The sequence below is a fragment of the Corylus avellana genome, chromosome ca6 (assembly GCF_901000735.1).
Source record: "Corylus avellana chromosome ca6, CavTom2PMs-1.0".
Lineage (NCBI taxonomy): Eukaryota > Viridiplantae > Streptophyta > Magnoliopsida > Fagales > Betulaceae > Corylus > Corylus avellana.
The window spans coordinates 2538314-2561902 of NC_081546.1; the positions used below are offsets into that span (position 1 = coordinate 2538314).

At 32.3% G+C, this 23589-nt stretch overlaps 1 protein-coding gene across 1 annotated transcript; it reads left to right on the top strand.

The window, feature by feature from the left end:
- The first annotated feature begins 17055 nt into the window (after positions 1 to 17055).
- Positions 17056 to 20804, top strand: LOC132184250 (putative wall-associated receptor kinase-like 16). Its single transcript, XM_059597808.1, has 3 exons — positions 17056 to 17938; positions 18099 to 18269; positions 19471 to 20804. Exons 1-3 carry the CDS (start codon positions 17056 to 17058, stop codon positions 20664 to 20666), a joined length of 2250 nt encoding a protein of 749 aa, XP_059453791.1. The 3' UTR covers positions 20667 to 20804.
- The last annotated feature ends 2785 nt before the right edge of the window (positions 20805 to 23589 follow it).

A 23589-nucleotide genomic window follows, 5' to 3' on the forward strand; every position in this document is an offset into this window, starting at 1 on the left:
GTTGGGACAACAACCACTGGTGATTAGGCCATGATTGGGCTGAACAGGTGTTGGCGGCTAGACCAACAAATACGACTGGGCTGGACTATGGCTACCCGACTTAGGTTGGATGGCAATCAGCAATGGGATTGAACAAACGGTCAACAATAATGGGCTAGACAATAATCGGTAGGCCTGCGTTCGGTCACAAATGGCCCGAATAGACTTGCTTGCTGTAACTTGGGCCTTGGGGTGTGACATGCTGCCGTAGATGGGTGGCATGCGGGGTCACGTGGGATTTTGGCAGCAACTTCCATCGGCACGTGTAATATCATAATAGCTTTGTTGTAGAATGTAGATTACAACCGATAGAATTTGTAATTACTATTTATTATTTAGTAAAAGATAAACTAATTAATTCCACACATTCAATGTGTTAAACCATGAAGCAGAAGAAGCAATGAAGTATTTTAATTATTGGATTTGCAACATGACAATTAAATGCAGCAAATTAATATTCCTTGATGACCTATCATCCATCTACTTGGTACTTTCTTCCTTAATAATTAATATATAAGAGATTTTGAATTGAAAATATTTTGTGTGAAAGTGAATTAATTTGTATATTCTTAGAAGCAAATATTTTTGATTTGTTTTTGATTGTTTTGATTTTTTGCTTTTTTTGAGTGCCATCTGGGTTAGAAGCTGACTCGACAGTGATCAATAATGGACTGGTCTACTAATAAGACGGTGACCTTCCGGTAGTATCAATGGTATTAATAGTTTATTCAATATTACAATATTACATTTATAATTAACAAATAAATGTCTTTGTTGAAGTAGACAACTGTAGTCTGTACACCTTCCCTATTCCACCACATATTGTAGTCAACATTGGAATCTTTCGCCAGGTTTTTTTTTCCAAGTCTTTCGCGATGTTAACATCTCAACAAGAAAAGATTAAATGTCTTTGTTGAAGTAGACAACTGTAGTCTGTACACCTTCCCTATTCCACCACATATTGTAGTCAACATTGGAATCTTTCGCCAGGTTTTTTTTTCCGAGTCTTTCGCGATGTTAACATCTCAACAAGAAAAGATCAACAGATTTTAAATTAAAAATATTTCCTATTTTCACTCGAATGAATAATGACGTTCCGATCCCTTATGCGATTGATTACCTCACATTTTTAGGATTGAAGGAACGGCGAACCCAAGTAATGGTCCCTGTTTATTCAAGGAATCTTATCTCAAGAAAATCAAGCATAAAACTTTTGGTTTACAATACATTCCTTTATATAAAACTTAACTGCCACTTATTTGACCATAAGAGTATTAACAGCAGTTTTCATTAAATTTTTAAAAAAAATTTAGAGAATCAATTTACCTTTATTTTTTTTATTAAAATAAACTTCATAATAATTTTTCTTTATCTTTTATCTATACCATTAAAATATTATTTCAAATAAATACTAGGGAAAAGAGAAAACCATATTTTCTTTCATTTCTGTAATCTCTCTTTTGTCCTCTCATTTATTTGAAAGAATAGTTAAATGACTTTTTCTTTTCTCTTGTTTTTATATGAAATAATATTTTAATGGTATAAAAAAATAATAAAAAAAGTTAATTGTGAAATTTATTTGATTAGAAAAACAAAAGATATTTTAATTCTTTAAATTTAAAGAAAATCTAAGAAACACTGTTGTTATTAGTGCTATTGATAAGAATGTTTATTTTTAGTCAACTTTGGAGTACCAATATTGCTGCTTGCGAGTGATTGTATATATGTTTACTTATTTGTTAATTAAATCAATTGAGTAGTTATGAAAATAGATGTCCAATCACCATCCCAGCAGGCCGAGTGACTTTGGCTTAGAGTATGTTTGAGAAATAAAATTTTTAAGTTAAAAAGTGTTTTTTTTACAAAAGCTTCATTTTTAAGTTTTTGTTAGAAGTGCATTTTGATAATTTTTTGGCTTTTTGAACATTTAAAAGCGCTTTTAATTTTTTTACCAAATGATTACTTAGTCTTCAAGATTGGTTGTCTATTCTAACAATATATTAGCTCTCAATGAATGTGAACTACAAATTAAGCTGAGGTTTTTTTAAAAGTAATTAATGCAGTCCTAGGAGTTGAAGACGTAGATTAATTAAGGTAAAGACTTTAGCCAGCCAATTATTTAGATGCAATATATATGTAAAGGCCATGTCATACCCGGCCGGCACATCGATCGAGTGGATCTTTCGTCCGATAACCACTCGTCCAGTATTCTTCAATATTATATAGCACACCTTCTCTGATAATCCCCATTTCTCTCACAATTGCATTCCTTAATGCTTTCTACACCCCAATAAAGTCAATAACTAGATCAATAATACGGATTAAGATCCCAGCTATTCTTCAAGAATTGCCCATGGATTTTTTTTGAAATCTTGACCACTCATTTTCATCAAACAACCACAAATTCGTCACGTGTCCCACCTAATATAAAGGTAAAGTCCGCTTAACCTCTTCAAACTACCACCATGTTGACAATTTATCCCTCAAACTATCAATTACGACAATTTACTCCCAAAACTACAAAAACAATGATAATGTATCCCCAATTTTAACAAAATGACGAAATTACCCGAATTAAATTAAAAACAAAAATACTAAAATTTAATTTTTATTTTCAAAATTTTAAGGGTATTTTTGTCTTATTGAAATTTTTATATGGGTAATTTCGTCATTTTGCTAGCGTCCCAGGGTACATTGTCATTGTTTTGGTAGTTTGGGGGGGTAAATTGTCGCAATTGTCAATTGATAGTTTGAGGGGTAGATTGCCATTGGAATGATAGTTTGAGAGGGTTAAGTGGACTTTACCCTATAAATTAATAAAATATTAGTTAAATTTTAAAAATAAATATAAAATAATTTATTAAAAAATAAAATAATTAAAAAAATAAAATGAGATGGTTCGGCCACCCCATTTGCCCCCTAAGGGATGGCCGGCCACCCCAGCTCAGCCTAGAGGGTGGCCGAACCACCCCTGGGGCCATGGGGGTGGCGTCGGGGGAGAATGGGAAACATACGATGACCTGATCGACCCGTAGTAGGAAACATACGATGCACAAACTTGTATAACTAAAGAATATTTAGGCCATGTTTGGCTTGTGGAATAAACTTCGGAAATGAAATGACTATTCATATATAGGAATAGTCATTCTCTTGTTTGGTAAGGATCTATTACTCGAAATAGTTATTCCTGTAGGAATGAATATTCTCATACACAAAGAAATACTTATTCCTCTTAAAAATGAAAGGAATAACTATTCCTTAAGGAATGTACAACTTTTGCTCAACTTTGGGCCAACTTTTGCCTTATTTTTTAATTAAAAAAATTAAAAAATTAAAGGTAAAAAAAGTTTTTGAAGCAATAATTTTTATTTTGGTTATTCTTTTTTCTTTTTTGGTATTTTTTTAAAATAAAAACTGTATTTTTTCCCTTATTTTTTAATTAAAAAAATTAAAAAATTAAAAATTAAAAAGTTTCTGAAGCAATAATTTTTATTTTGGTACTTCTTTTATTTGGTATTTTAAAAAAAAATCAAAATTGTATTTTTCTTCATAATAATGACCATGTTTTAAAAAATTGGTCATTATTATGAATAAAAGTACTTTTTTTTTAAAGACCAAATAAAAGAAGGACCTAAATAAAAATTATTGCTTTAGAAATTTTTTTAATTTTTTATTTCGTTATTTTTTTAAATTAAAAAATAAGAAAAAAATTAGCCCAAAGTTAGGGCTATATCATTCCTCTATTTTTTTTTATTTTTTTTTAAACTTAAACAAGAAAAAGAAAAAAGTGGTGGCCAAAGAGTGTTTAATTTGAAGCTCACCATTATAGAACATATAGGTTTCACGTACTAAACCATTCGGAATAGGTCGATTTTAAGACTAATCATAGATGCTAATTAATTACCTAGATGTATATGTGCTATAGGTATACTCTAGCATAGGCTCGTCCTCTGGCCCTTGATGACTAAAAAGGACGTCAGCAATGACGATTTAGAGCTTAATAGGAGGTCGAATATATATATATATATGTGTGTGTGTGTGTGTGTGTGTGCGCGCGCGCGCGCTACAGATATACTCTACCAAGAGATGACTAAGACTAATCATCGACGACTGACTTAGAATAGTCAATCCCATTCTTGGGGAATAGAAGGCCTACACGTCTCCTATTATGGTATTGACTAAGCTACACGTGATGACATTGACAGATAAATTGACATGCAAGTTGTTGGAGCTATCTATCGGGTATGCTTTTGAAGTTTGATTATAATGTGAATCATCGATTTTCATGAGTTCTTAGCTATTTTGGTTCACTTTGCTGCTCCCTAATGGATGATATATTGGTTAATTCTGCCTTTTACAAACATTATTATACGTTAATTCATCCAACAATAGTTCTGTTATATATTGTGGTTAATTGTATGCCTTTTAATTTAACTACTTTTTAAGTTATTTTTAGATCAGAACCCATGTATGTGTTGCAAGAAGACTTGACTTTTTCTTCTCCTTCTTTTTTTTTTTTTCCTAAGATATAACTGGGAAAAGGGGAGGGGTTTCAGGAAGACTTGACTATTCTCCAAGAAGACTTGATTATTCTCCAAAATGCATGTGTTGCGCAATCTGAAGCTCACCATTACCGAACATATAGGTTTCACGTACTAAACCATTCGGAATAGGTCGATTTTAAGACTAATCATAGATGCTAATTAATTACCTAGATGTATATGTGCTATAGGTATACTCTAGCATAGGCTCGTCCTCTGGCCCCTGATGACTAAAAAGGACGTCAGCAATGACGATTTAGAGCTTAATATGAGGTCGAATATATATATATGTGTGTGTGTGTGTGTGTGTGTGTGTGTGTGTGCGTGCTACAGATATACTCTACCAAGGGATGACTAAGACTAATCATCGACGACTGACTTAGAATAGTCAATCCCATTCCTGGGGAATAGAAGGCCTACACGTCTCCTATTATGGTATTGACTAAGCTACACGTGATGACATTGACAGATAAATTGACATGCAAGTTGTTGGAGCTATCTATCGGGTATACTTTTGAAGTTTGATTATAATGTGAATCATCGATTTTCATGAGTTCTTAGCTATTTTGGTTCACTTTGCTGCTCCCTAATGGATGATATATTGGTTAATTCTGCCTTTTACAAACATTATTATACGTTAATTCATCCAACAGTAGTTCTGTTATATATTGTGGTTAATTGTATGCCTTTTAATTTAACTACTTTTTAAGTTATTTTTAGATTAGAACCCATGTATGTGTTGCAAGAAGACTTGACTTTTTCTTCTCCTTCTTTTTTTTTTTTTCCTGAGATATAACTGGGAAAAGGGGAGGGGTTCCAGGAAGACTTGACTATTCTCCAAGAAGACTTGATTATTCTCCAAAATGCATGTGTTGCGCAATCACCATATTAAAGTTTCTCCTAACTTGAGGTCGTTAATTATGACACTTGGGTACTTGGCCAGAAATAATTTTTGGTGAACATATATTACAGGATGTTGCAAAAAGAATTAGGCATGTGTGAACCCAAAAAGAAAGAACGAAAAAAAGAATAGTAAGAGTTTTTTGGCAAAGTGTCAAAAGATGGTGGCTGTGACAGCTAATTTAGCTGGTTTGACAACGTTTTATTTTATTTTTGGAGTTTTTTGCTTTTAGCAGAAAGTCAAAAATACTAATATTCATCTCAAAAACCATATAAAGGTTTTTATCATACGAACCTATATTAACTGCAAATGTTATGAAAGTTCAAAATTTAGAGCTCTATTCAAGAGGATTAAGTAAAATTTATTTTTTCAAATTTTTTCAAATTTTTTTGTATTAATGGCATTTTTATTATTAAGAGGAGGAGGGCATAGTAATAATTAAAAATTTAAAAGAAATATTAACAAGTGAATGATAGTTCAAGGGAGAAGTGTAATTTATTTACAACAAGAAGATTTTAGAAGGATGACTAAGACTAGATTCCCTGATTAGAATAAGATTCCCAAGGGATGACTAAGACTAATCATCGACGATTGACTTAGACTAGTCAATCCCATTCCTGAGAAAGAAGGCCTGCACATCTCCTATTATCGTACTGACTACGCTACACGTGATAACATTAATAGATAAATTGACATCTTGGAGCTAGCGGGTATGCTTTTGAAGTTTGATTATGTGAATCATCGATTTTAATGAGCTCTTAGCTATTTTGGTTCACTTTGCTGCTCCTTAATGGATGATATTTTGGTTGATTAATTCTATGCCTTTTACAAATATTATTATACCTTAATTCATCAAACAGTAATTCTGTTATATATTATGGTTAATTATATGCCTTTTAATTTAACTACTTCTTTAAGTTATTTTTAGATCAGAACCCATGCATGTGTACATTGCAAGAAGACATTTTTTTTTTTTTTTTTTTTTATGAGATACAACCGGGAACAAATGGTTACGGGAAGACTTAATTATTCTCCAAGAAGACTTGATTATTCTCCAAAATGCATGCGTTGCAATCACTAAATTAAAATTTCTCATTACCCGACGTTATTAATTATGGCACTTGGTACTTGGTTAGAAAATTTTTTTGGTGAACATATGTGATAAGATGTTGCAAAAAGAATTAGTTATGAACCCAAAAAGAAAAGAAAAGAACAGTCAGAGCTCTTAGGCAAAATGTCAATGATAGTGGCTGTGACAGTTAACTCAGTTGATTTGACAGTGTTTAATTTTATTATTGTTTTTAATCTTTTTGGAGTTTTTTTGCTTTTTAATAAAAAGCCAAAAATATTAATATTCATCTCTGAACCTAAAATAAATACAAAATATTTAAAATTACTTTTACTTTTATATTTTTTTCAATTATAAGAAAAAAACCCTATAAAATTTTTTATCATACGAACCTACAATTTTTGCGGTGCAGTTTGCTGGGTGATGGCAAGTTATGAAGGAGGTTTTCATTTTTTTTAAAATTTTTTTTTTTAAAAAAAAAGTAAGTCCTGATAGAGTTTATTTACTGTTTAGCAGCCACTAGGCAGTCTAGGCCGTCCCATTCACGGCCATTGGGTGGGTCATATGTGTTACAGCACATCACATCACTCATCACAGCAATTTTTTCCTTTATTTTTCATGGTTTTAAATAAAGGAAAATCATATTCCGATGAATTTTGTACTGTCTTGTTCGTTGAATTGTCTAAATATGATGTACTTATGATGTGTTGCCGACATCATTTTAAGGCACAAAACTTCTTTATGCTAGTACCCACGAAAATGACTCCTAGTAACTCCTTTTAAGGGATGGAAGAGAATTATAAACCCACAAATCAAAGAAATTCATGTTATACATTTTATTTTCCTTCTCAAAATTACTATTAAATTTAGATGTATCACTATTAAATTTTAATCTAACAAATATTTTTTTCATATTATTTAAATATTTTTTATATTAGAACTTATAATTAGAAAAGGGAAATGAGAATAAGGAATAGAGACTCAGAGAATTAGGGTGATTCGGCGTATATGGCCTACGTCTACACATCAAAGCCCACATCTTAGCTACATATTACGTTGATATATTTGATTGTGTACAATACTCTATTTATAGAGAAATAATATGAACGTTACAAATCTTTTATACTTTTACATTAACAACAATAAAGTTAATTATCATTTGTAACTCTTGACTCTTGAGTTAATTTAACTTTTAACTCTTAAGTTCTTTGTCTCTTGAGTTACTGTAACTTTTGTCCCAATACTTTGAATTAAATAATAAAAAGGTCAAGAGAGAGGAAAGAAAAACCCATTTAAATATTGTTTCAAATAAATGTTATAGAAAAGAGAAAATTGAAAGAGCCACCTCAATTTTGGAATAAATTAATATTCGATTTTGATTAAATAGTAATCTTAAGATTCACATTAATTTTGAGAGAACACAAGAAAGATATAAACCTTCATTTTAACATTATTCAAAGTGATATCCTAAATTTAGAGTTACTTTTGCTTTTCTTGATTTTAAGGGAGTCGTCTGTTTCAAATAATTTTTATTATATTTTGAGGTATATCTAGAATAAAATTTAAGAAAGCTCCAGGTAGTGATGTTATAGACAATTTTGAATGTACAAGGCCAAGTCACACACGGCGCATCGAGTGGGTCTTTCGTCCATATGCATATAAGAATTCCAGATTTAAAGACAATTTTACAAACAAAAACGCAGTAAACTTAAAATCTTCTTCTCAGAAATAGTGGGGGCTATGGGTTTCCATGGGATGCTTATGCAACTCACTTGGGTTGGTGTGCTATTATCAGGAATGGCAGCCGCCGCAGTAGCAGCTCAATTAGCACTCCCTAACGACCGATGTGGAGATTACATGCCTTTTAATTTAACTACTTTTTAAGGTTATTAATTTTTAGATCATAACCCATGCATGTGTGACGTGTTGCAAGAAGACTTGACCTTCTTTTTCTTTTTTTTTCTTTTTTTTTTTTCCGAGATATAATTGGGAAAAGGAGAGGAGTTTCAGGAAAACTTGATTATTCTCCAAGAAGACTTGATTATTCTCCAAAATGCATGGTGCATGTTGCAATTACCAAATTAAAGTTTCTCCTTACTAGACGTTATTAATTATGACACTTGGGTACGTACTTGGTCAGAAAGATTTTTTGGTGAATATATTACAGGATGTTTCAAAAAGAATTAGTTATGTTAACCCCCCCAAAAAAAAGTTAAGAATTCTTAGGCAAAGTGTAAAAGATATTGGTTGTGACAGCTTTTGACAACCTTTTATCTTATTATTATTTATTATTTTTTGGATTTTTTTGCTTTTTAATATTTACAATCATCTTTAAACATGAAATATTTACAACTTACTTTTACTTTTTATATTTTTTCTACTAAAAAATTAAAAATACCCTCTAAAATTATAAAAGATCTGAGGCCTCTTGATGACCTCATTGATTGATCGTTGTTTAGAATTGCGTATGGGTCCTCCTCAACCTCCATGATGACATCTGTAAAATTTCACAATTTTTTGATGTATGAGTTCACGGCTTAGCAAGTAAAAATATACCGACTTGTCTTGTGTGTGATATGAACCATTTTTTTATAAAATTTCTTTCTCTCTCACATTTCCCAAAACAAATCCCATTTTTAAAATAAGTGCATAGTTTTCACAAAACATCTAAACAACAATTAAATCATAAGAACATAAAACAGATGCAGATATATATAAAACTAGTTTTGTAAAAATCTCATCTTCATACTTTATTTTCCTCCTAGCAAAATTTGGGTATCACAACGACTCATTTATGCATGTCTTCTAAATTCCATGCAAGCCCCTCTTATATCAAAGTACTTATCAGAATTCTATTTTTATCATAATCGCAACAACACTACCCCAAAAAATAAAAAAAATAAAAACCCCAAATTAGTGACGTTTTAAAAAAAAATAATAATAACTAAAATGTAGGGGTGCAAAGGCGGTTACGGTTAGCGGTTAGTGGCAATAACCGCTAACCGTAACCGCCCTAGCGGTTAGTAAATTTCACTAACCGCAACCGCTAACCGCCTAGCGGTTAACGGTTAGCGGTTAGTGGCCGGTTAGCGGTTAGTGAAATAGATAACCGCCCGCTAACCGCTTTTTTAAAATTGGGCTTTTTTTTTTTGGCTTTTTTTTACCCTCATTTTTTTTCTTGTATTTTTAATATCTTCTTGGGCCCAATTGCTATAAATATTTGAATTGTCATTGGATCATATGATTAAGTGTTGATCTTATAAACTTACAAACAAACAAAAATACTTCAATTGTAGTTATAAGTAACACATTGTTTAATCCAATGTCAATTACTTAATTTGATATTATATGAATCACATTGTCATTGTCATTGTACATGAATAATTGATTAAGTATTGGAATTGTAATTGGATCATATAGTTAAATATTTATCTTATACATTTATATTATTCAATATGCATATAATATAACTATAAGCAATTATATATATATATATAAAATTCAAAATTGTTCAAAATTGTTAATTTTCTTTTTTTTTTTCTTTCAAAAAATGGTTAAATTTCTTTTTCTAAAAAATGTTCAAAAAATACATTAATACTTCAATTGTGATTATAAGTAACACATTGTTGAATCTAATGTCAATTACTTAATTTGATATTATATAATCATATAGTCTCATTAAATTATATCATATGATTCATATGATTAATTATTTAAATTCTTATCATATTTACTTATAATCTTTTTTCTTTGAATTGAACTTAATATCTAATGGTAAATGGTAATGTTCAAACTCCTAAATCCTAAATTCCTAAAGTATCTAATAATGCTTTAATTAAATTGTAGACTTGTAGTTATAAGTAACATATTGTTTAATTCAATTGAATCAATTGTGATTATCATTGTACATGAATCATATGATTAACTTGTAGACTTATGACTTATGAGTTATGTCATATTATATATGTATTATTTATTATTATATAATCATATGATTTAATGATCAAGTCATCATGTGATATAATCATATCAATTATAGTGATAATATATAAATTACTAAAATTATAATGATAATACATTAATACTTAAATTATGTTTATAAGTAACACATTGGTCATTGTTTAATCCAATGTCAATTACTTAATTTGATATTATACGAATCATATCATCATTGTACATTAATAATATGATTCACTTGAAGTCTTGAATAAAGTATTTGAATTGTCATTGAATCATATGATTAACTATTGATATTATACATTTATATTATTCATATACATATGTAGACTTATATAGACTTATAGGTTTATAACATACATTGGAAATAAGTCTCTAGATATTTAATTGTTGTATTAGTATGAATTAGTATGAATTAGTATACTTATGAGTTATGTCATATTATATATGTATAATTTGTTATTATATAATCAAATGATTTAATAATCAATCTCATGTGATATAATCATATAAATTATAGTGATAATATATTAATACTCAAATTGTGATTTAATTATTTTTTTAAAAAAATTGTGATTTAATGATCAAGTGATTATATGATATAATCATATAAATTATAGTGATAATATATTAATACTCAAATTGTGATTTAATTATTTTTTTAAAAAATGTGATTTAATGATCAAGTGATTATGTTATATGTATAATTATAAAAATATATTATATAAAAAGGCGGTTAGCGGTTAGCGGTTACGGTTAGTAGACCCAATAACTGCTAACCGATAACCACTAGGCGGTTATGGCGGTTAGCGGTTAATGCGGTTAAACGGTTAGGCGGTTAGGCGGTTGGCGGTTATAGCGGTTAGCGGTTAGCGGGCGGTTAAAAACCGCCCGCCTTTGCACCCCTAGTGGCCGTCATACGCGGCTGTGACTGCGTGACTGCGTTCCGTCTATTATGATGCATCAACCAAACCCTCCTCCAACGTGATACACCAACTTCTGCCAATTATATTATATGTATTAATATAAGAGATATGATAAGATATAATCAAACGATTTAGTTGACGTTGACCCGGCCATCATGGCCCTCCGTCCATTTTCATCGTGGTCCTCCGATCCCCACCCACCCCATATGGCCTTATGTTTTTATATAGAAACTTCTTGCCATATAATACTATCAAGTACTAATCAACAAGTCGTCCAGACTTTGTAAAATAATCTAAGAACTTCCCATGCCAATGTATAAATAATTATTAGTCAGTGACAGAATTATAGGATTAGGATCCCCTCCCAATAATGGGAGAAATGGAGATTCTCCAATTTTTAATTTTGGCCGTCAATTTTTATCTAACAGCCTATATGATATCATGTGTCCCACTTAAATTAAATAATAAAATATTAATGAATTTTTAAAAATAAAAATAATAAAAAATTAAAATAAAAAATATATATATAAAATCAAATTAAAAAAAACTGGGGTGGCCGGCCACCCCAGTTGAGTTTAGGGGTGGCTTCGGCCACTTCAAACTAGCCCGTTGCACTCCCAATGGCCAAAAAATTTTAATTTTTTTATTTTTATTTGGCCCTTGGGGTGGCCAAACCACCTCCAAGTAGACTCAACTGTGGTGGCCGGCCATCCCTTTTTTTATTTGATTTTAATTTTTTATTATTTTTACTTTTAATTTTTTTTAGGTGAGACATATAAACTGTTTAATAAAAATAACTGCCAGAATTAAAAATTGAAAAATCTCTAATTCTCCCAATAATGGGGGATCCTATCCAGAATTATAGAACAATGCTCTTGGTTTTGTCTCGACAATTTGACTACGTGCCGCGTACGTTCTGGGCCGGGGTTTAGACTTTTCTTTCTATTTGTTTAATTTATAATAATGATTAGGTACGTACCAGTATATAAGACTAAATTCTCTCATAGTGTCAATGAAATGACAAGTTTTAAATCATTTTTATACCTCAAAGGGGGGCACTCGTGCATGGTTCAACACATTTAATAGTTTCCGTGTATTGTCAGATGAGTATTATTAATTAAGAAAATGTTTTTAAAGAAAAATGTTTGATCCAGATTACGTATAAGAAGAATAATTAGATTTTCTTAAGTTTAGCTTACAAGGAAATTAATGTTTTAAGAATATTCCTTGAAACCAACTCAACCCTAAACCAAATGCTTTTAACTTATTATGGGTTGACGTTGAGTTCGACAACACTAAAACTTGACATAAAAAAATGTTTTATCCAGATTCCAGAGTCTAAGAAAAAGAATTTTAGGTTTTCTTAAGTTTAATTAGTTTACAAGGAAATTAATTTTTTAAGAAGTTTCTCTGTCATGCTGAGTTCAATGTTTTCAAAAAGAGTTTTAAAAGAAAAATGAATTTAATTCAACTATTTTCTTGGTTGGAGATTTTACTTATTGAACCTTTTCGCTCACCCTTTCATCTTTTAATTTTCAGGTTATGATTAGCAAGCTTTATGAGGCGAGATGGGGCTTAGGAGACTATTAAGTTCTCAGCATGAAACTCATTTATCTTTAAATAAGTGGAATCCCGCAAAACAGAATGTTAATAGCTATGGAACTTTAATAAGAATTATGTCGTTATTTTAAAATTAAAAAATAATTCTAAATTTATTAAAATTACTATTAAATATGTGGGCACGTGTGTGAATCTCACATAAACCTGAAAGATTCAATTATTATTTTGATATTTTGAAAAGGATTCGGATCTCCTGAAATTCTTAGGAGAATTTTAGTTTCTGAAATTCCAGATTCAAGCTATCAATTTTCATCCAAAAGTTATTATTATACCACGTGTCCCATGATTAATAAATTTGTAATGATATTATTGATATTAATAATTATCATTATTTTATTAGTAGTGGGACATATGGTAGGATAATGGCTCTTGGATGAAAATCAATGACTTGAATCTGAAATTTTAGAAACTAAAATTCACCTAAAAATTTCAAAGAATTTCCCTAAAAATTTCAAGGAATCTGAATTCTTTTGAAAATTGGGAAATAAGAAAATGAGTGGGTGAAGGCTTATAATAGCATGTCTCGTTAGAATTTTAACCAAAGCTTCCGCAATAAATTAAATGAGTTTTTCAATTAATATTCTCTTTTAATCATGCATTTATTTAGTTGCTTTGTTTGACCTGATTGTAGGGGTGCAAAGGCGGTTACGGTTAGCGGTTAGTGGCAATAACCGCTAACCGTAACCGCCTTAGCGGTTAGTAGATTTCACTAACCGCAACCGCTAACCGCCTAACGGTTAGCGGTTAACGGTTAACAGCCGGTTAGCGGTTAGCAAAATAGATAACCGCCCGCTAACCGCTTTTTTAAAATTTGGCCCTTTTTTTTGGCTTTTTGGGCTTTTTTTTACCCTCATTTTTTTTTCTTGTATTTTTAATATCTTCTAAATCCTAAATTCCTATAGTATCTAATAATACTTTAATTAAATTGTAGACTTGTAGTTATAAGTAATATATTGTTTAATTCAATTGAATCAATTGTGATTATCATTGTACATGAATCATATGATTAACTTGTAGACTTATGACTTATGAGTTATGTCATATTATATATGCATTATTTATTATTATATAATCATATGATTTAATGATCAAGTCATCATGTGATATAATCATATCAATTATAGTGATAATATATAAATTACTAAAATTATAATGATAATACATTAATACTTAAATTGTGTTTATAAGTAACACATTGGTCATTGTTTAATCCAATGTCAATTACTTAATTTGATATTATACGAATCATATCATCATTGTACATTAATAATATGATTCACTTGAAGTCTTGAATAAAATATTTGAATTGTCATTAAATCATATGATTAAGTATTGATATTATACATTTATATTATTCATATACATATGTAGACTTATATAGACTTATAACATATATAGACTTATAAGTTTATAACATACATTGGAAATAAGTCTCTAGATATTTAATTGTTGTATTAGTATGAATTGATATACTTATGAGTTATGTCATATTATATATGTATAATTTGTTATTATATAATCAAATGATTTAATAATCAATCTCATGTGATATAATCATATAAATTATAGTGATAATATATTAATACTCAAATTGTGATTTAATTATTTTTTTTAAAAAAATTGTAATTTAATGATCAAGTGATTATATGATATAATCATATAAATTATAGTGATAATATATTAATACTCAAATTGTGATTTAATTATTTTTTAAAAAAATTGTGATTTAATGATCAAGTGATTATGTTATATGTATAATTATAAAAATATATTATATAAAAAGGCGGTTAGCGGTTAGCGGTTACGGTTAGTAGACCCAATAACCGCTAACCGCTAACCGCTAGGCGGTTATAGCGGTTAGGCGGTTAGCGGTTAATGCGGTTAGTCGGTTAGGCGGTTAAGCGGTTGACGGTTATAGCGGTTAACGGTTAGCGGGCGGTTTTTAACCGCCCGCCTTTGCACCCCTAAAATGCGTCATTTTACTATTCAAACGACAACGTTTGAACAGTGGACATCACTATTCATGCGCATAAGGCAACGTTTGAATAGTAATACTGTTCAAAACGATACTACTCACGCATTGAAATGTGCCGTTTGTTACTGTTCAAACGATAACAAATAATTTTTGAAAAATTTAATGCTCAAAATTGGCTTTTATAACAACCACACACATTTAAAAACTTCAAAAATTTTCTCTCTCTCACCCACCGACACACTTAAAAATTATTATTATTTTTTAAAAAATAAAAAAATAGAGGGGTGGCTGCCAACCAGGGAGGGGGTGGCCACGCGCCACCCCCATTATTTGTAGTGCAAAATAATATAACCACTCACATGGTTTTCATAATATCGTTAAGAAAAATGTTAGGCTTACAAACAAATTTTACAAAAAAACATTTACAACATGATGTGACATAATATAATTGAATTTCTCAAAAGTTGAATTTATCTCATTTCTAATCATGATGTTGTGCCATATTATATTGTAAAAAATTTGTTGTAAAATTTACTTGTAAGCCTAACGTTCCTCTATTATTAATATTTACTCTTATGTGCAACCCTACACGAATATTATAAGTTTGCAACGATACTAAAGAAAACGAGATCTAGAGCACGAGTCATCTTTCAAAACTTTGTTACCCGGGCACCTCGTCACTTCGCACGTTGAACTCTTCTCTCAAGCCAGTGTTGACTTCGATAAGAATTTTTTTTTTTTTAAAAAAATTTTTTATCGCATTTTGATTAATTTCTAACTTATATTTGATCGCTTGAATTTATTAAGGCACAATACAAGGAGACAAAGCATGCAACACAAGAAGACAAAATAACGGCAATGAACGGTGTAATAAAGGCTAGTAACAGTGTCACACCTCATGTATAAATAAACCATCATTTATATTGAAATGGAATCAAGGGAAAATTGTAATCCCTAATATTACACTGTGTTCTTCCTCTCTCCCTCCTTACCTTCTTCAATATTTTCAATATCCTACAAACTTCCATAGAATTCCCTAAATGTGACTTATTTAATGATGTGGTGCCGACATATTATTATTATTATTATTGTCTGTGCAATGCGTCCTAGTAATTTTTACTGTAAATAAAAGCTTTCGTCTTGACATGAACAAGAATTATGGACCCAAAAATCCAAGAAACGAGCCGATTTGGCAATCTATTCCTTAAAAAAAAAATATCAAATTTCTTTCTTCACAATATTAAACCACTTTTTCATTTTTTTCCTACAAAAAATTCAAAATTTCTTTTTCATTTATATAAGTTTTTCCATCCAATTTATTTCACCCTTCAATTGTTATTTTTTTTCTTAAAAAAAGTCAAATTTCTTTTCTTTTTTCATTAATTATCCAATATCCTCTAAATGCAAGAAATTTCGCCCATGGACCGACGCGTGGCTCAAGCCTAATTTCTCCTTAGCATTGGTCATTCAACTAACTGGGTCAATTTTTTTGGTCCGTCAACGGCAGCTTTCGCGCGCTGTTTAACTATCCATGATATTACGCTTATTGCTTGCTTTTTTTTTTTTTTTTTTTTTTTTTTATTGTAAATCAACAATAACCGTAATAAAATACAAAACATTTGAGAGAAGAAAATGTTAGGTATTCTCCTAGTGTTTTTCTTGTATCTTTCTAATCTTTTGTAAAAATTATTTTATAAAAAATAAATAAGAAAGCTGCTTCTTATATTTCACTTGTTTTTTATAAAATAATTTTCACCTAAGACAAAGAGGATATAAGAAGAACACGAGAACATATCTAAAAGATATGTTCTTTTTACATTCTAAAAGAAAGGTGTCGCTTTTAAAGATTAGATTGTAAAAAAAAATGGTTACACTCCAATTTGAAAGAATTTCCTGTCCATTTCTTGACTGGTTCATATAGGACTAGTCGGTGCTTGGCTTTTATAAAGAGGAGGTGATTCAAGGTTGTGGGCAGCACAAAGAAAGACTAAATTATACAAAAGAAGAGACACAGAAAAAGGTAAGCCATGGCTTTCCGTGGAATGCTTTGGCAACAAAAATTGCTTTTTGGGGCATTCATTTTAGCAGCAACAGCTACATCTCAACCCGATCCGAACTGCAACAAGACATGTGGAAATCTTAGCATTCCATACCCATTTGGAACAACCGAGGGCTGTTACCTTGATTCATCTTTTCTCATCACTTGTAACTACACGTCCGCCGGCACTCCAACACCATTTCTGCGCAAAGGTGATCTACCTGTCCTCAACATATCATTGGATGGTGAGCTGCGAATCTTATCCTCCATAGCCCGTGACTGCTACAACGAGTCAGGGTTTTTTGTCAACGGCACATATTCCGGGTTCTCATTGTCGAAGTTCCGCGTCTCATATACGAGGAACAAGTTCACTGCCATCGGTTGCGCCACTTATGCGTATATTTCGGGGGAAGTTGATGATGGTAATTCAGAAGTAAAGAACTACACGGCTGGATGTACATCAGTCTGTGACACATTTGACAGCATGGATAACGGGTCTTGCTCTGGCATTGGCTGTTGCCAGACTTCTATCCCAGAAGGATTAATAGATTTCACTACTGCAGTTGGGAGCTTCAAGAACCACTCCAAAGTATACAGGTTCAATCCTTGTGATTTCGGTTTTGTGGTGGAAGAAAAAGCCTACAACTTTTCTCGCTTTGATCTTAAAAGTTTACAGTTTAGAGAGACCTTTCCCGTGGTGCTTGATTGGGCAGTAGGAAATGACACATGCCCAGATGCTCAAAAGAATTTGACGAGCTATGCATGCAAGGCTGCACATAGTGAATGTTACAATTCCACCAACGGTCCAGGGTATCGTTGCAAATGCTCCAGTGGCTTTCTGGGGAACCCTTACCTCCCTGATGGTTGCTTTGGTAATTAAATACCTTTCGTTTTGCAAGCTTTTTTTTTTTTTTTTTTTCCTTTTTCTGTTGGGATATTTGTAATATTTACATGCACATGTTTATTACACATTTGTTGCATGTCTTTAATTGGTAAATGAGCATAAAGGTTGTATTGCTACCTATGTTTCAGATATTGATGAGTGCAGCAACAAACTAGACAACTGCGATAATAAGTCTCAAATATGCAACAACTCTCCTGGGGGTTTCTACTGTTCTTGTAGCGAGGGGTACGAAGTCGATGGAAGCGGAACAAGTTGCCGTGCTAAAGTCAACCAATCTAAGGTTATCAGTATTGCTTTGGGTAAGTACTTGACACTTATATTATTTATTGATTTGTTTTGGTTTTTGCTTGGTAATTTATTCAATTATTACTAGCTCCATCAAGTATTGAAAGCCTTGTTATTAGGTTGTTTAAATTTCATACAAATTTGGACAATTTAAAAATAAAAAATTACGGAATCCACTTATCTCAACTAGCAGATAGCTAGGTTTCACATTTTACACTACTACTCAAAACAGGGTAAACTTGACATCCCCTCCCCTCCCCCTCTCTCTTAAGATGCACAAAATTTCAAGCAGTCTAATAAGACCAATTCTTCGTCCGTACTGTTGGCGTGGAAGTATGGTTTGGTTCAAAGTCGTTGACTTTAAGACCAATCATGCAGGATATTTAGCTAGATCATAGATGTATATATCTTGTATATGTGGTGGGGATGCACTCGATCTACCGTAGGCTCGTCCTCTGGCCCTTGATGTAAATGTGGAATCCATCTGGACGGCGATATATCAAACCCGACCATGCCTCACTGGACAAGGCTGGTGGTCGTTCGGCAAAGTTTCTTTCTCTTGGATATTTTTTTTCTGGCTCTTAAGAGACCATCAAGGTATCTTAAGAAAGGAGCGAAAGATACCATCAAAGTCTCTTTATACTTTGATGGTCTTAGTATCTTTCGCTCCTTTATCTTTTTTTTTTTTTTTTCCCAAATATTTATATTCAAGTTTGTTTTTTTTTTGGTAGGGTTTTGTATGAGTTTATATATCCATGGATATTCACACCTCCTATTTTTCTCGAAAATAGTAAAATCTTGCTAAAATTTTGTGGACGTAGCCATTAATGATGAATCATATAAATATTGTGTTAATTTTGTGATATTACTTTTTTTAGTGTTATTAATTTTTTTTGCATTTCACTAGTTCTAGAAAATATGATTAATTTCCTAACATTCTAAACTAACAAAGAAACATTAAGGTTTTAAGAAAGAAAAGACGACACCTCAAAACTTGGTTCACCACATCTACTTTTATAGACTTCTATTTTATAAATTACGTATGTTTTACTTTGATATATAAAATTGGACAAGAACCACATTGTTCGCCATGCATGGTACGTAGATGTATGCTATATGCGACATCACTAGCTACGTTGTAAAACAAATGTCGCCTATATATTTTGTTTCCATTAATCAAAATGCATGCATGTTTGATTCTTTGGACATGCGCAGGTATCAGCATAGGCCTCTTAGCATTGGTTGTGGGAGGTTCTTGGATATCTTGGGTATTGAAAAGAAGAAAGCTTCTCAAGCTCAAAGAAAGATTCTTCAAACAAAATGGTGGATTAATGTTACAACAAAAACTCTTGAGTCATAGAGGGTCGGTCAAGACAGATAAAATCTTTAGTGCAAAAGAGCTTGAAAATGCCACAAACAACTACGATAAGAGTAGAGTCATTGGTCAAGGAGGCTATGGAACTGTTTACAAAGGAGTGTTGCCTGATAACAAAGTAGTTGCCATTAAAAAGTCCAAAATCAGTGATCAAAGACAGATTGAGCAATTCATAAATGAAGTGGTTGTGCTCACCCAAATTAACCATAGGAATGTGGTTAAGCTATTAGGTTGTTGTTTAGAAACAGAAGTGCCCTTACTAGTTTATGAATTCATCACAAATGGGACTCTTTCTGACCACATTCATAATAAAAGCCTATCATCCTCACTTTCATGGGAAATACGTTTGAAGATAGCAGCAGAAACTGCAGGAGCACTTGCATACTTACACTTTTCAACTTCTATGCCAATTATACACAGGGATGTGAAAACTACAAATATACTATTAGATGATAACTACATGGCAAAAGTGTCTGACTTTGGAGCTTCGAGGCTAGTACCTCTTGATCAAACACAATTAACCACTTTGGTGCAAGGAACTTTCGGATACTTGGATCCCGAATACTTCCATACTAGCCAACTAACAGAAAAAAGTGATGTCTATAGCTTTGGCGTTGTTGTGGCAGAGCTATTAACGGGAAATGAGGCACTCTCTTTCAATAGGCCCGAAAGTGATCGAAATCTAGCAATGTACTTTGTTTCTGCAATAAAAGAGGATCGCCTACTTGAAATTCTTGACAATCACATTGTCAATGAAAGTAATATTGAAGAACTAAAGGAAGTTGCTAATCTTGCAAAAAGGTGCTTAAGGGTAAGAGGGGAAGATAGGCCTTCAATGAAGGAAGTGGCAATGGAGTTGGAGGGATTAACAGTTATGGGGAAGCATCCATGGGGAAAGGCTGCTATCTACACGGAAGAGACTGAGTACTTGCTCGATGTCCCTGCACACTCTTTCAACATTGATGTTGGCACTTCTACCACTGGGTACGATAGCATGCCAAACCAGCTACTAGAACCACTGGATGATGGTAGATAATTTATTAGTGCATGGTGATGCAGACGACAAGTTATTGGGTCTTATAATTTTATTTAGGTTTTATTAGTTGTAATTTATGTTTATTTTAATTTTCAAGAGTCAAAGTATTTTGTAATTCAATAAATGGGTGTTTTCCTATATTATTTTTGGTAATTCAATAAATGGAAACAAATTACGTTGCACTAGAGCGTTGCCTTGGGGTTTAATTGTGAGTTTATGTAAGCATGCTTTGTACTCCAATGGAGAAAAACTTTGATGGAATAAAATTATGAAAATGGGATTTTCTCTTCTATCTCTTTATCTCCCCAGTTCTTCTCTTTTCTCTCTTTTTCCCGTCCTCTCTCTTTCTATCTTCTTTATTAATTTTCTACTCTTTTTGCCCTAATTTCACATTGTATTGTCGTGATCAATGTTTATCCCGCGTCACAAGGTTATATATATATGCCTGCATCATATGATGAAATCAATTATATATTGATATATCTCTTGTTTAGCTATATATATATATATAGGTAGTGAGACCAAGTGATGAAAGAGATGTGCAATTGTTTTTTAAACTATGTAAGTTCTTGTTGGCTTAATTCGGTAAGCAAAATGGTGACCAAAAGTGCCAAGATTCATCATCCATTCAATTACCATTTGGACGAGAAGAAGTGCCGTTCGGATGCTCGAAGAATTCTATTTTCCTCGAGAGCCTCGTTTGCAATCTCGTTTGCAATCCCGTCCAGACGAGCTCGATAAATAGGAATTCCCGAGAGCCTTGTCTGCAGTCTCGTCTGAACCCCATCCGGACGAGTTCGATAAACAAGAATTCCCGAGAGCCTCGTCTGCAGTCTCGTCTGAATCCTGTCCGGACGACTTTTACTAAAAAGGTTATATCTTGAGTTTCAAGCCTCTGATTGGAGCAATCTTTGCGGCGTTGGAAAGTTAACTCAAGGATCTACAAAGTCATGTTTCATAAGGTTTAGCTAATTCCAATGTTTACTGGGTCAAAACGGGCAATAAAGAGAAGACTACGAAGCTGGGCGGAATGGCTCGTGTGCAATCTCGTCCGGACGAGACTGCAGACGGCCATGTGTTAAAAAACACTTTCTGGCTGTGTTTTGTTGTCCCGTCCGGACGGCACATGTTCCCGTTCGGACGCCGCGTACCTGTAACAGTTTTAAATGAATATAAACTCTTTCCTAGGTCTAGGGATGATGGGGCTATTATAAATACACCTCTATAGGAAGAGAGAGGCACGAATTTCTGCATCTAGAATTCGCTTTTGTGTGCTAAGAGGGTAGAGTCTGTTCTCTCTCTTAGAGTGATCGTTTGTGTTTACTTGTTGATTGTTGAAGCGAAGTCAATCGGAGTTCCGGTGAAGGGAGATCACGTAGAAGGATTGTGCCAGTTGTCTCTGGAAAGGGCTACTGCGGTAGAAGGCAAGTGGGTCGCTTGTCTTATACAAGATCGTGTCAATTGCAAAGGTTTTGTAAGTGTGAACGTCTTGTAATCCTTTATTCTTTTACTGAGTTTGTTGATTTCCTGGGTTTGAATGCCTCGGAGAGGTTTTACAATTAGAGAGTTCTCTAATTGGTTTCCTCTTCGTAACCAAAATATCTGTGTTGTTTATTGTTTATTGTTTCATATATTTTTGGTTGTTTATTAATTGTTAGGTCAAATCTATTTCCGCATAAATTGTGTGAAACACCTATACATTCAAAATAGGTGTCGTTTGGTGTCGTATATAGAATTTTCAATTGGTATCAGAGCAGGTTCACTCTGTTTGGATTAATTTCCTGAGTGAGATCCTAGACTCCTCATAATATGTCTCACACAGTTGCACCTAACTCACTTCCCGTCTTTGACGGATCCAATTATACGTTTTGGAAAATTCGTATGAAAGCATATCTCAAATCTGTTGACGTTTGGCATATTGTTGAATCTGGATGGACTAATCCTGATAAGGCAATTGCCGAATTTTCAAAGGATGAAAAGAGTGCTTCGTCTGCGAATGACAAAGCGTTAAATGCCATCTTCACATCTATCTCCATCGAAGAATTCTCAAGAATTTCTCGATGTGTAATAGCTAAAGAAGCATGGGAAACATTGGAAATTACTCATGAAGGGACTAAAATTGTGAGAGCTTCAAAAATTCAGATGTTAGTTTCTCAATTTGAAGAGATTAGGATGGAAGAGGAAGAGACATTTGATGATTTTTATTCTAAGCTTAGCACTATTAGAAATTCTACTATTAATCTTGGAAAGAAAATGAGTGATGCTAAGATAATAAAGAAAATCTTAAGATCTCTACCTGCGATGTTTATACCTCAGATTACTGCTATACAACAGAGCAAAGATCTAGAGTCAATGAGAGTAGAGGAACTTGTTGGTTCTCTTCAGACATTTGAACTCATGTTACCTAAGCCCAAAAGCTCAAAAAATCTTGCTCTTAAGATCAAGGCTGCTAAAGGTAAATATGTAGTTCATTCTGATGAGGATTCTGGAGACGATGAAGAAATAGCAATTATTGCTAGGAAGTTTAGAAAATTTTTCAAAAACAATGGAAATTTTAGAAGTAGGGAATCAAAAAATTTTGTGAATCCTAGTAATGAGGTTAGAGATAATTATGAAGGCAAAAATGATTAAAATCATAAAGATAAATTATCTCGTGGTCGTAAGTGTCATGAATGTGGTGGTATTGGTCATATTCGTGCTAATTGTGGAAATTTGATAAATTCAAAAGGCAAGGCCTTTAATGTGACTCAAAGTGATGAGTCAGACAATGAGGAAAAAGCTGGAAATTGTGCTAATTATGTAGCCTTTGGGATTTCTTATGGTAGTGAACATGAGGCTAGTGAGTCTAACTCTCTAGATAGTGAACATGGCATATGTGATAATGAATCAGAAGAGGAGGGTGATCTGCAAAATGCTTATAATG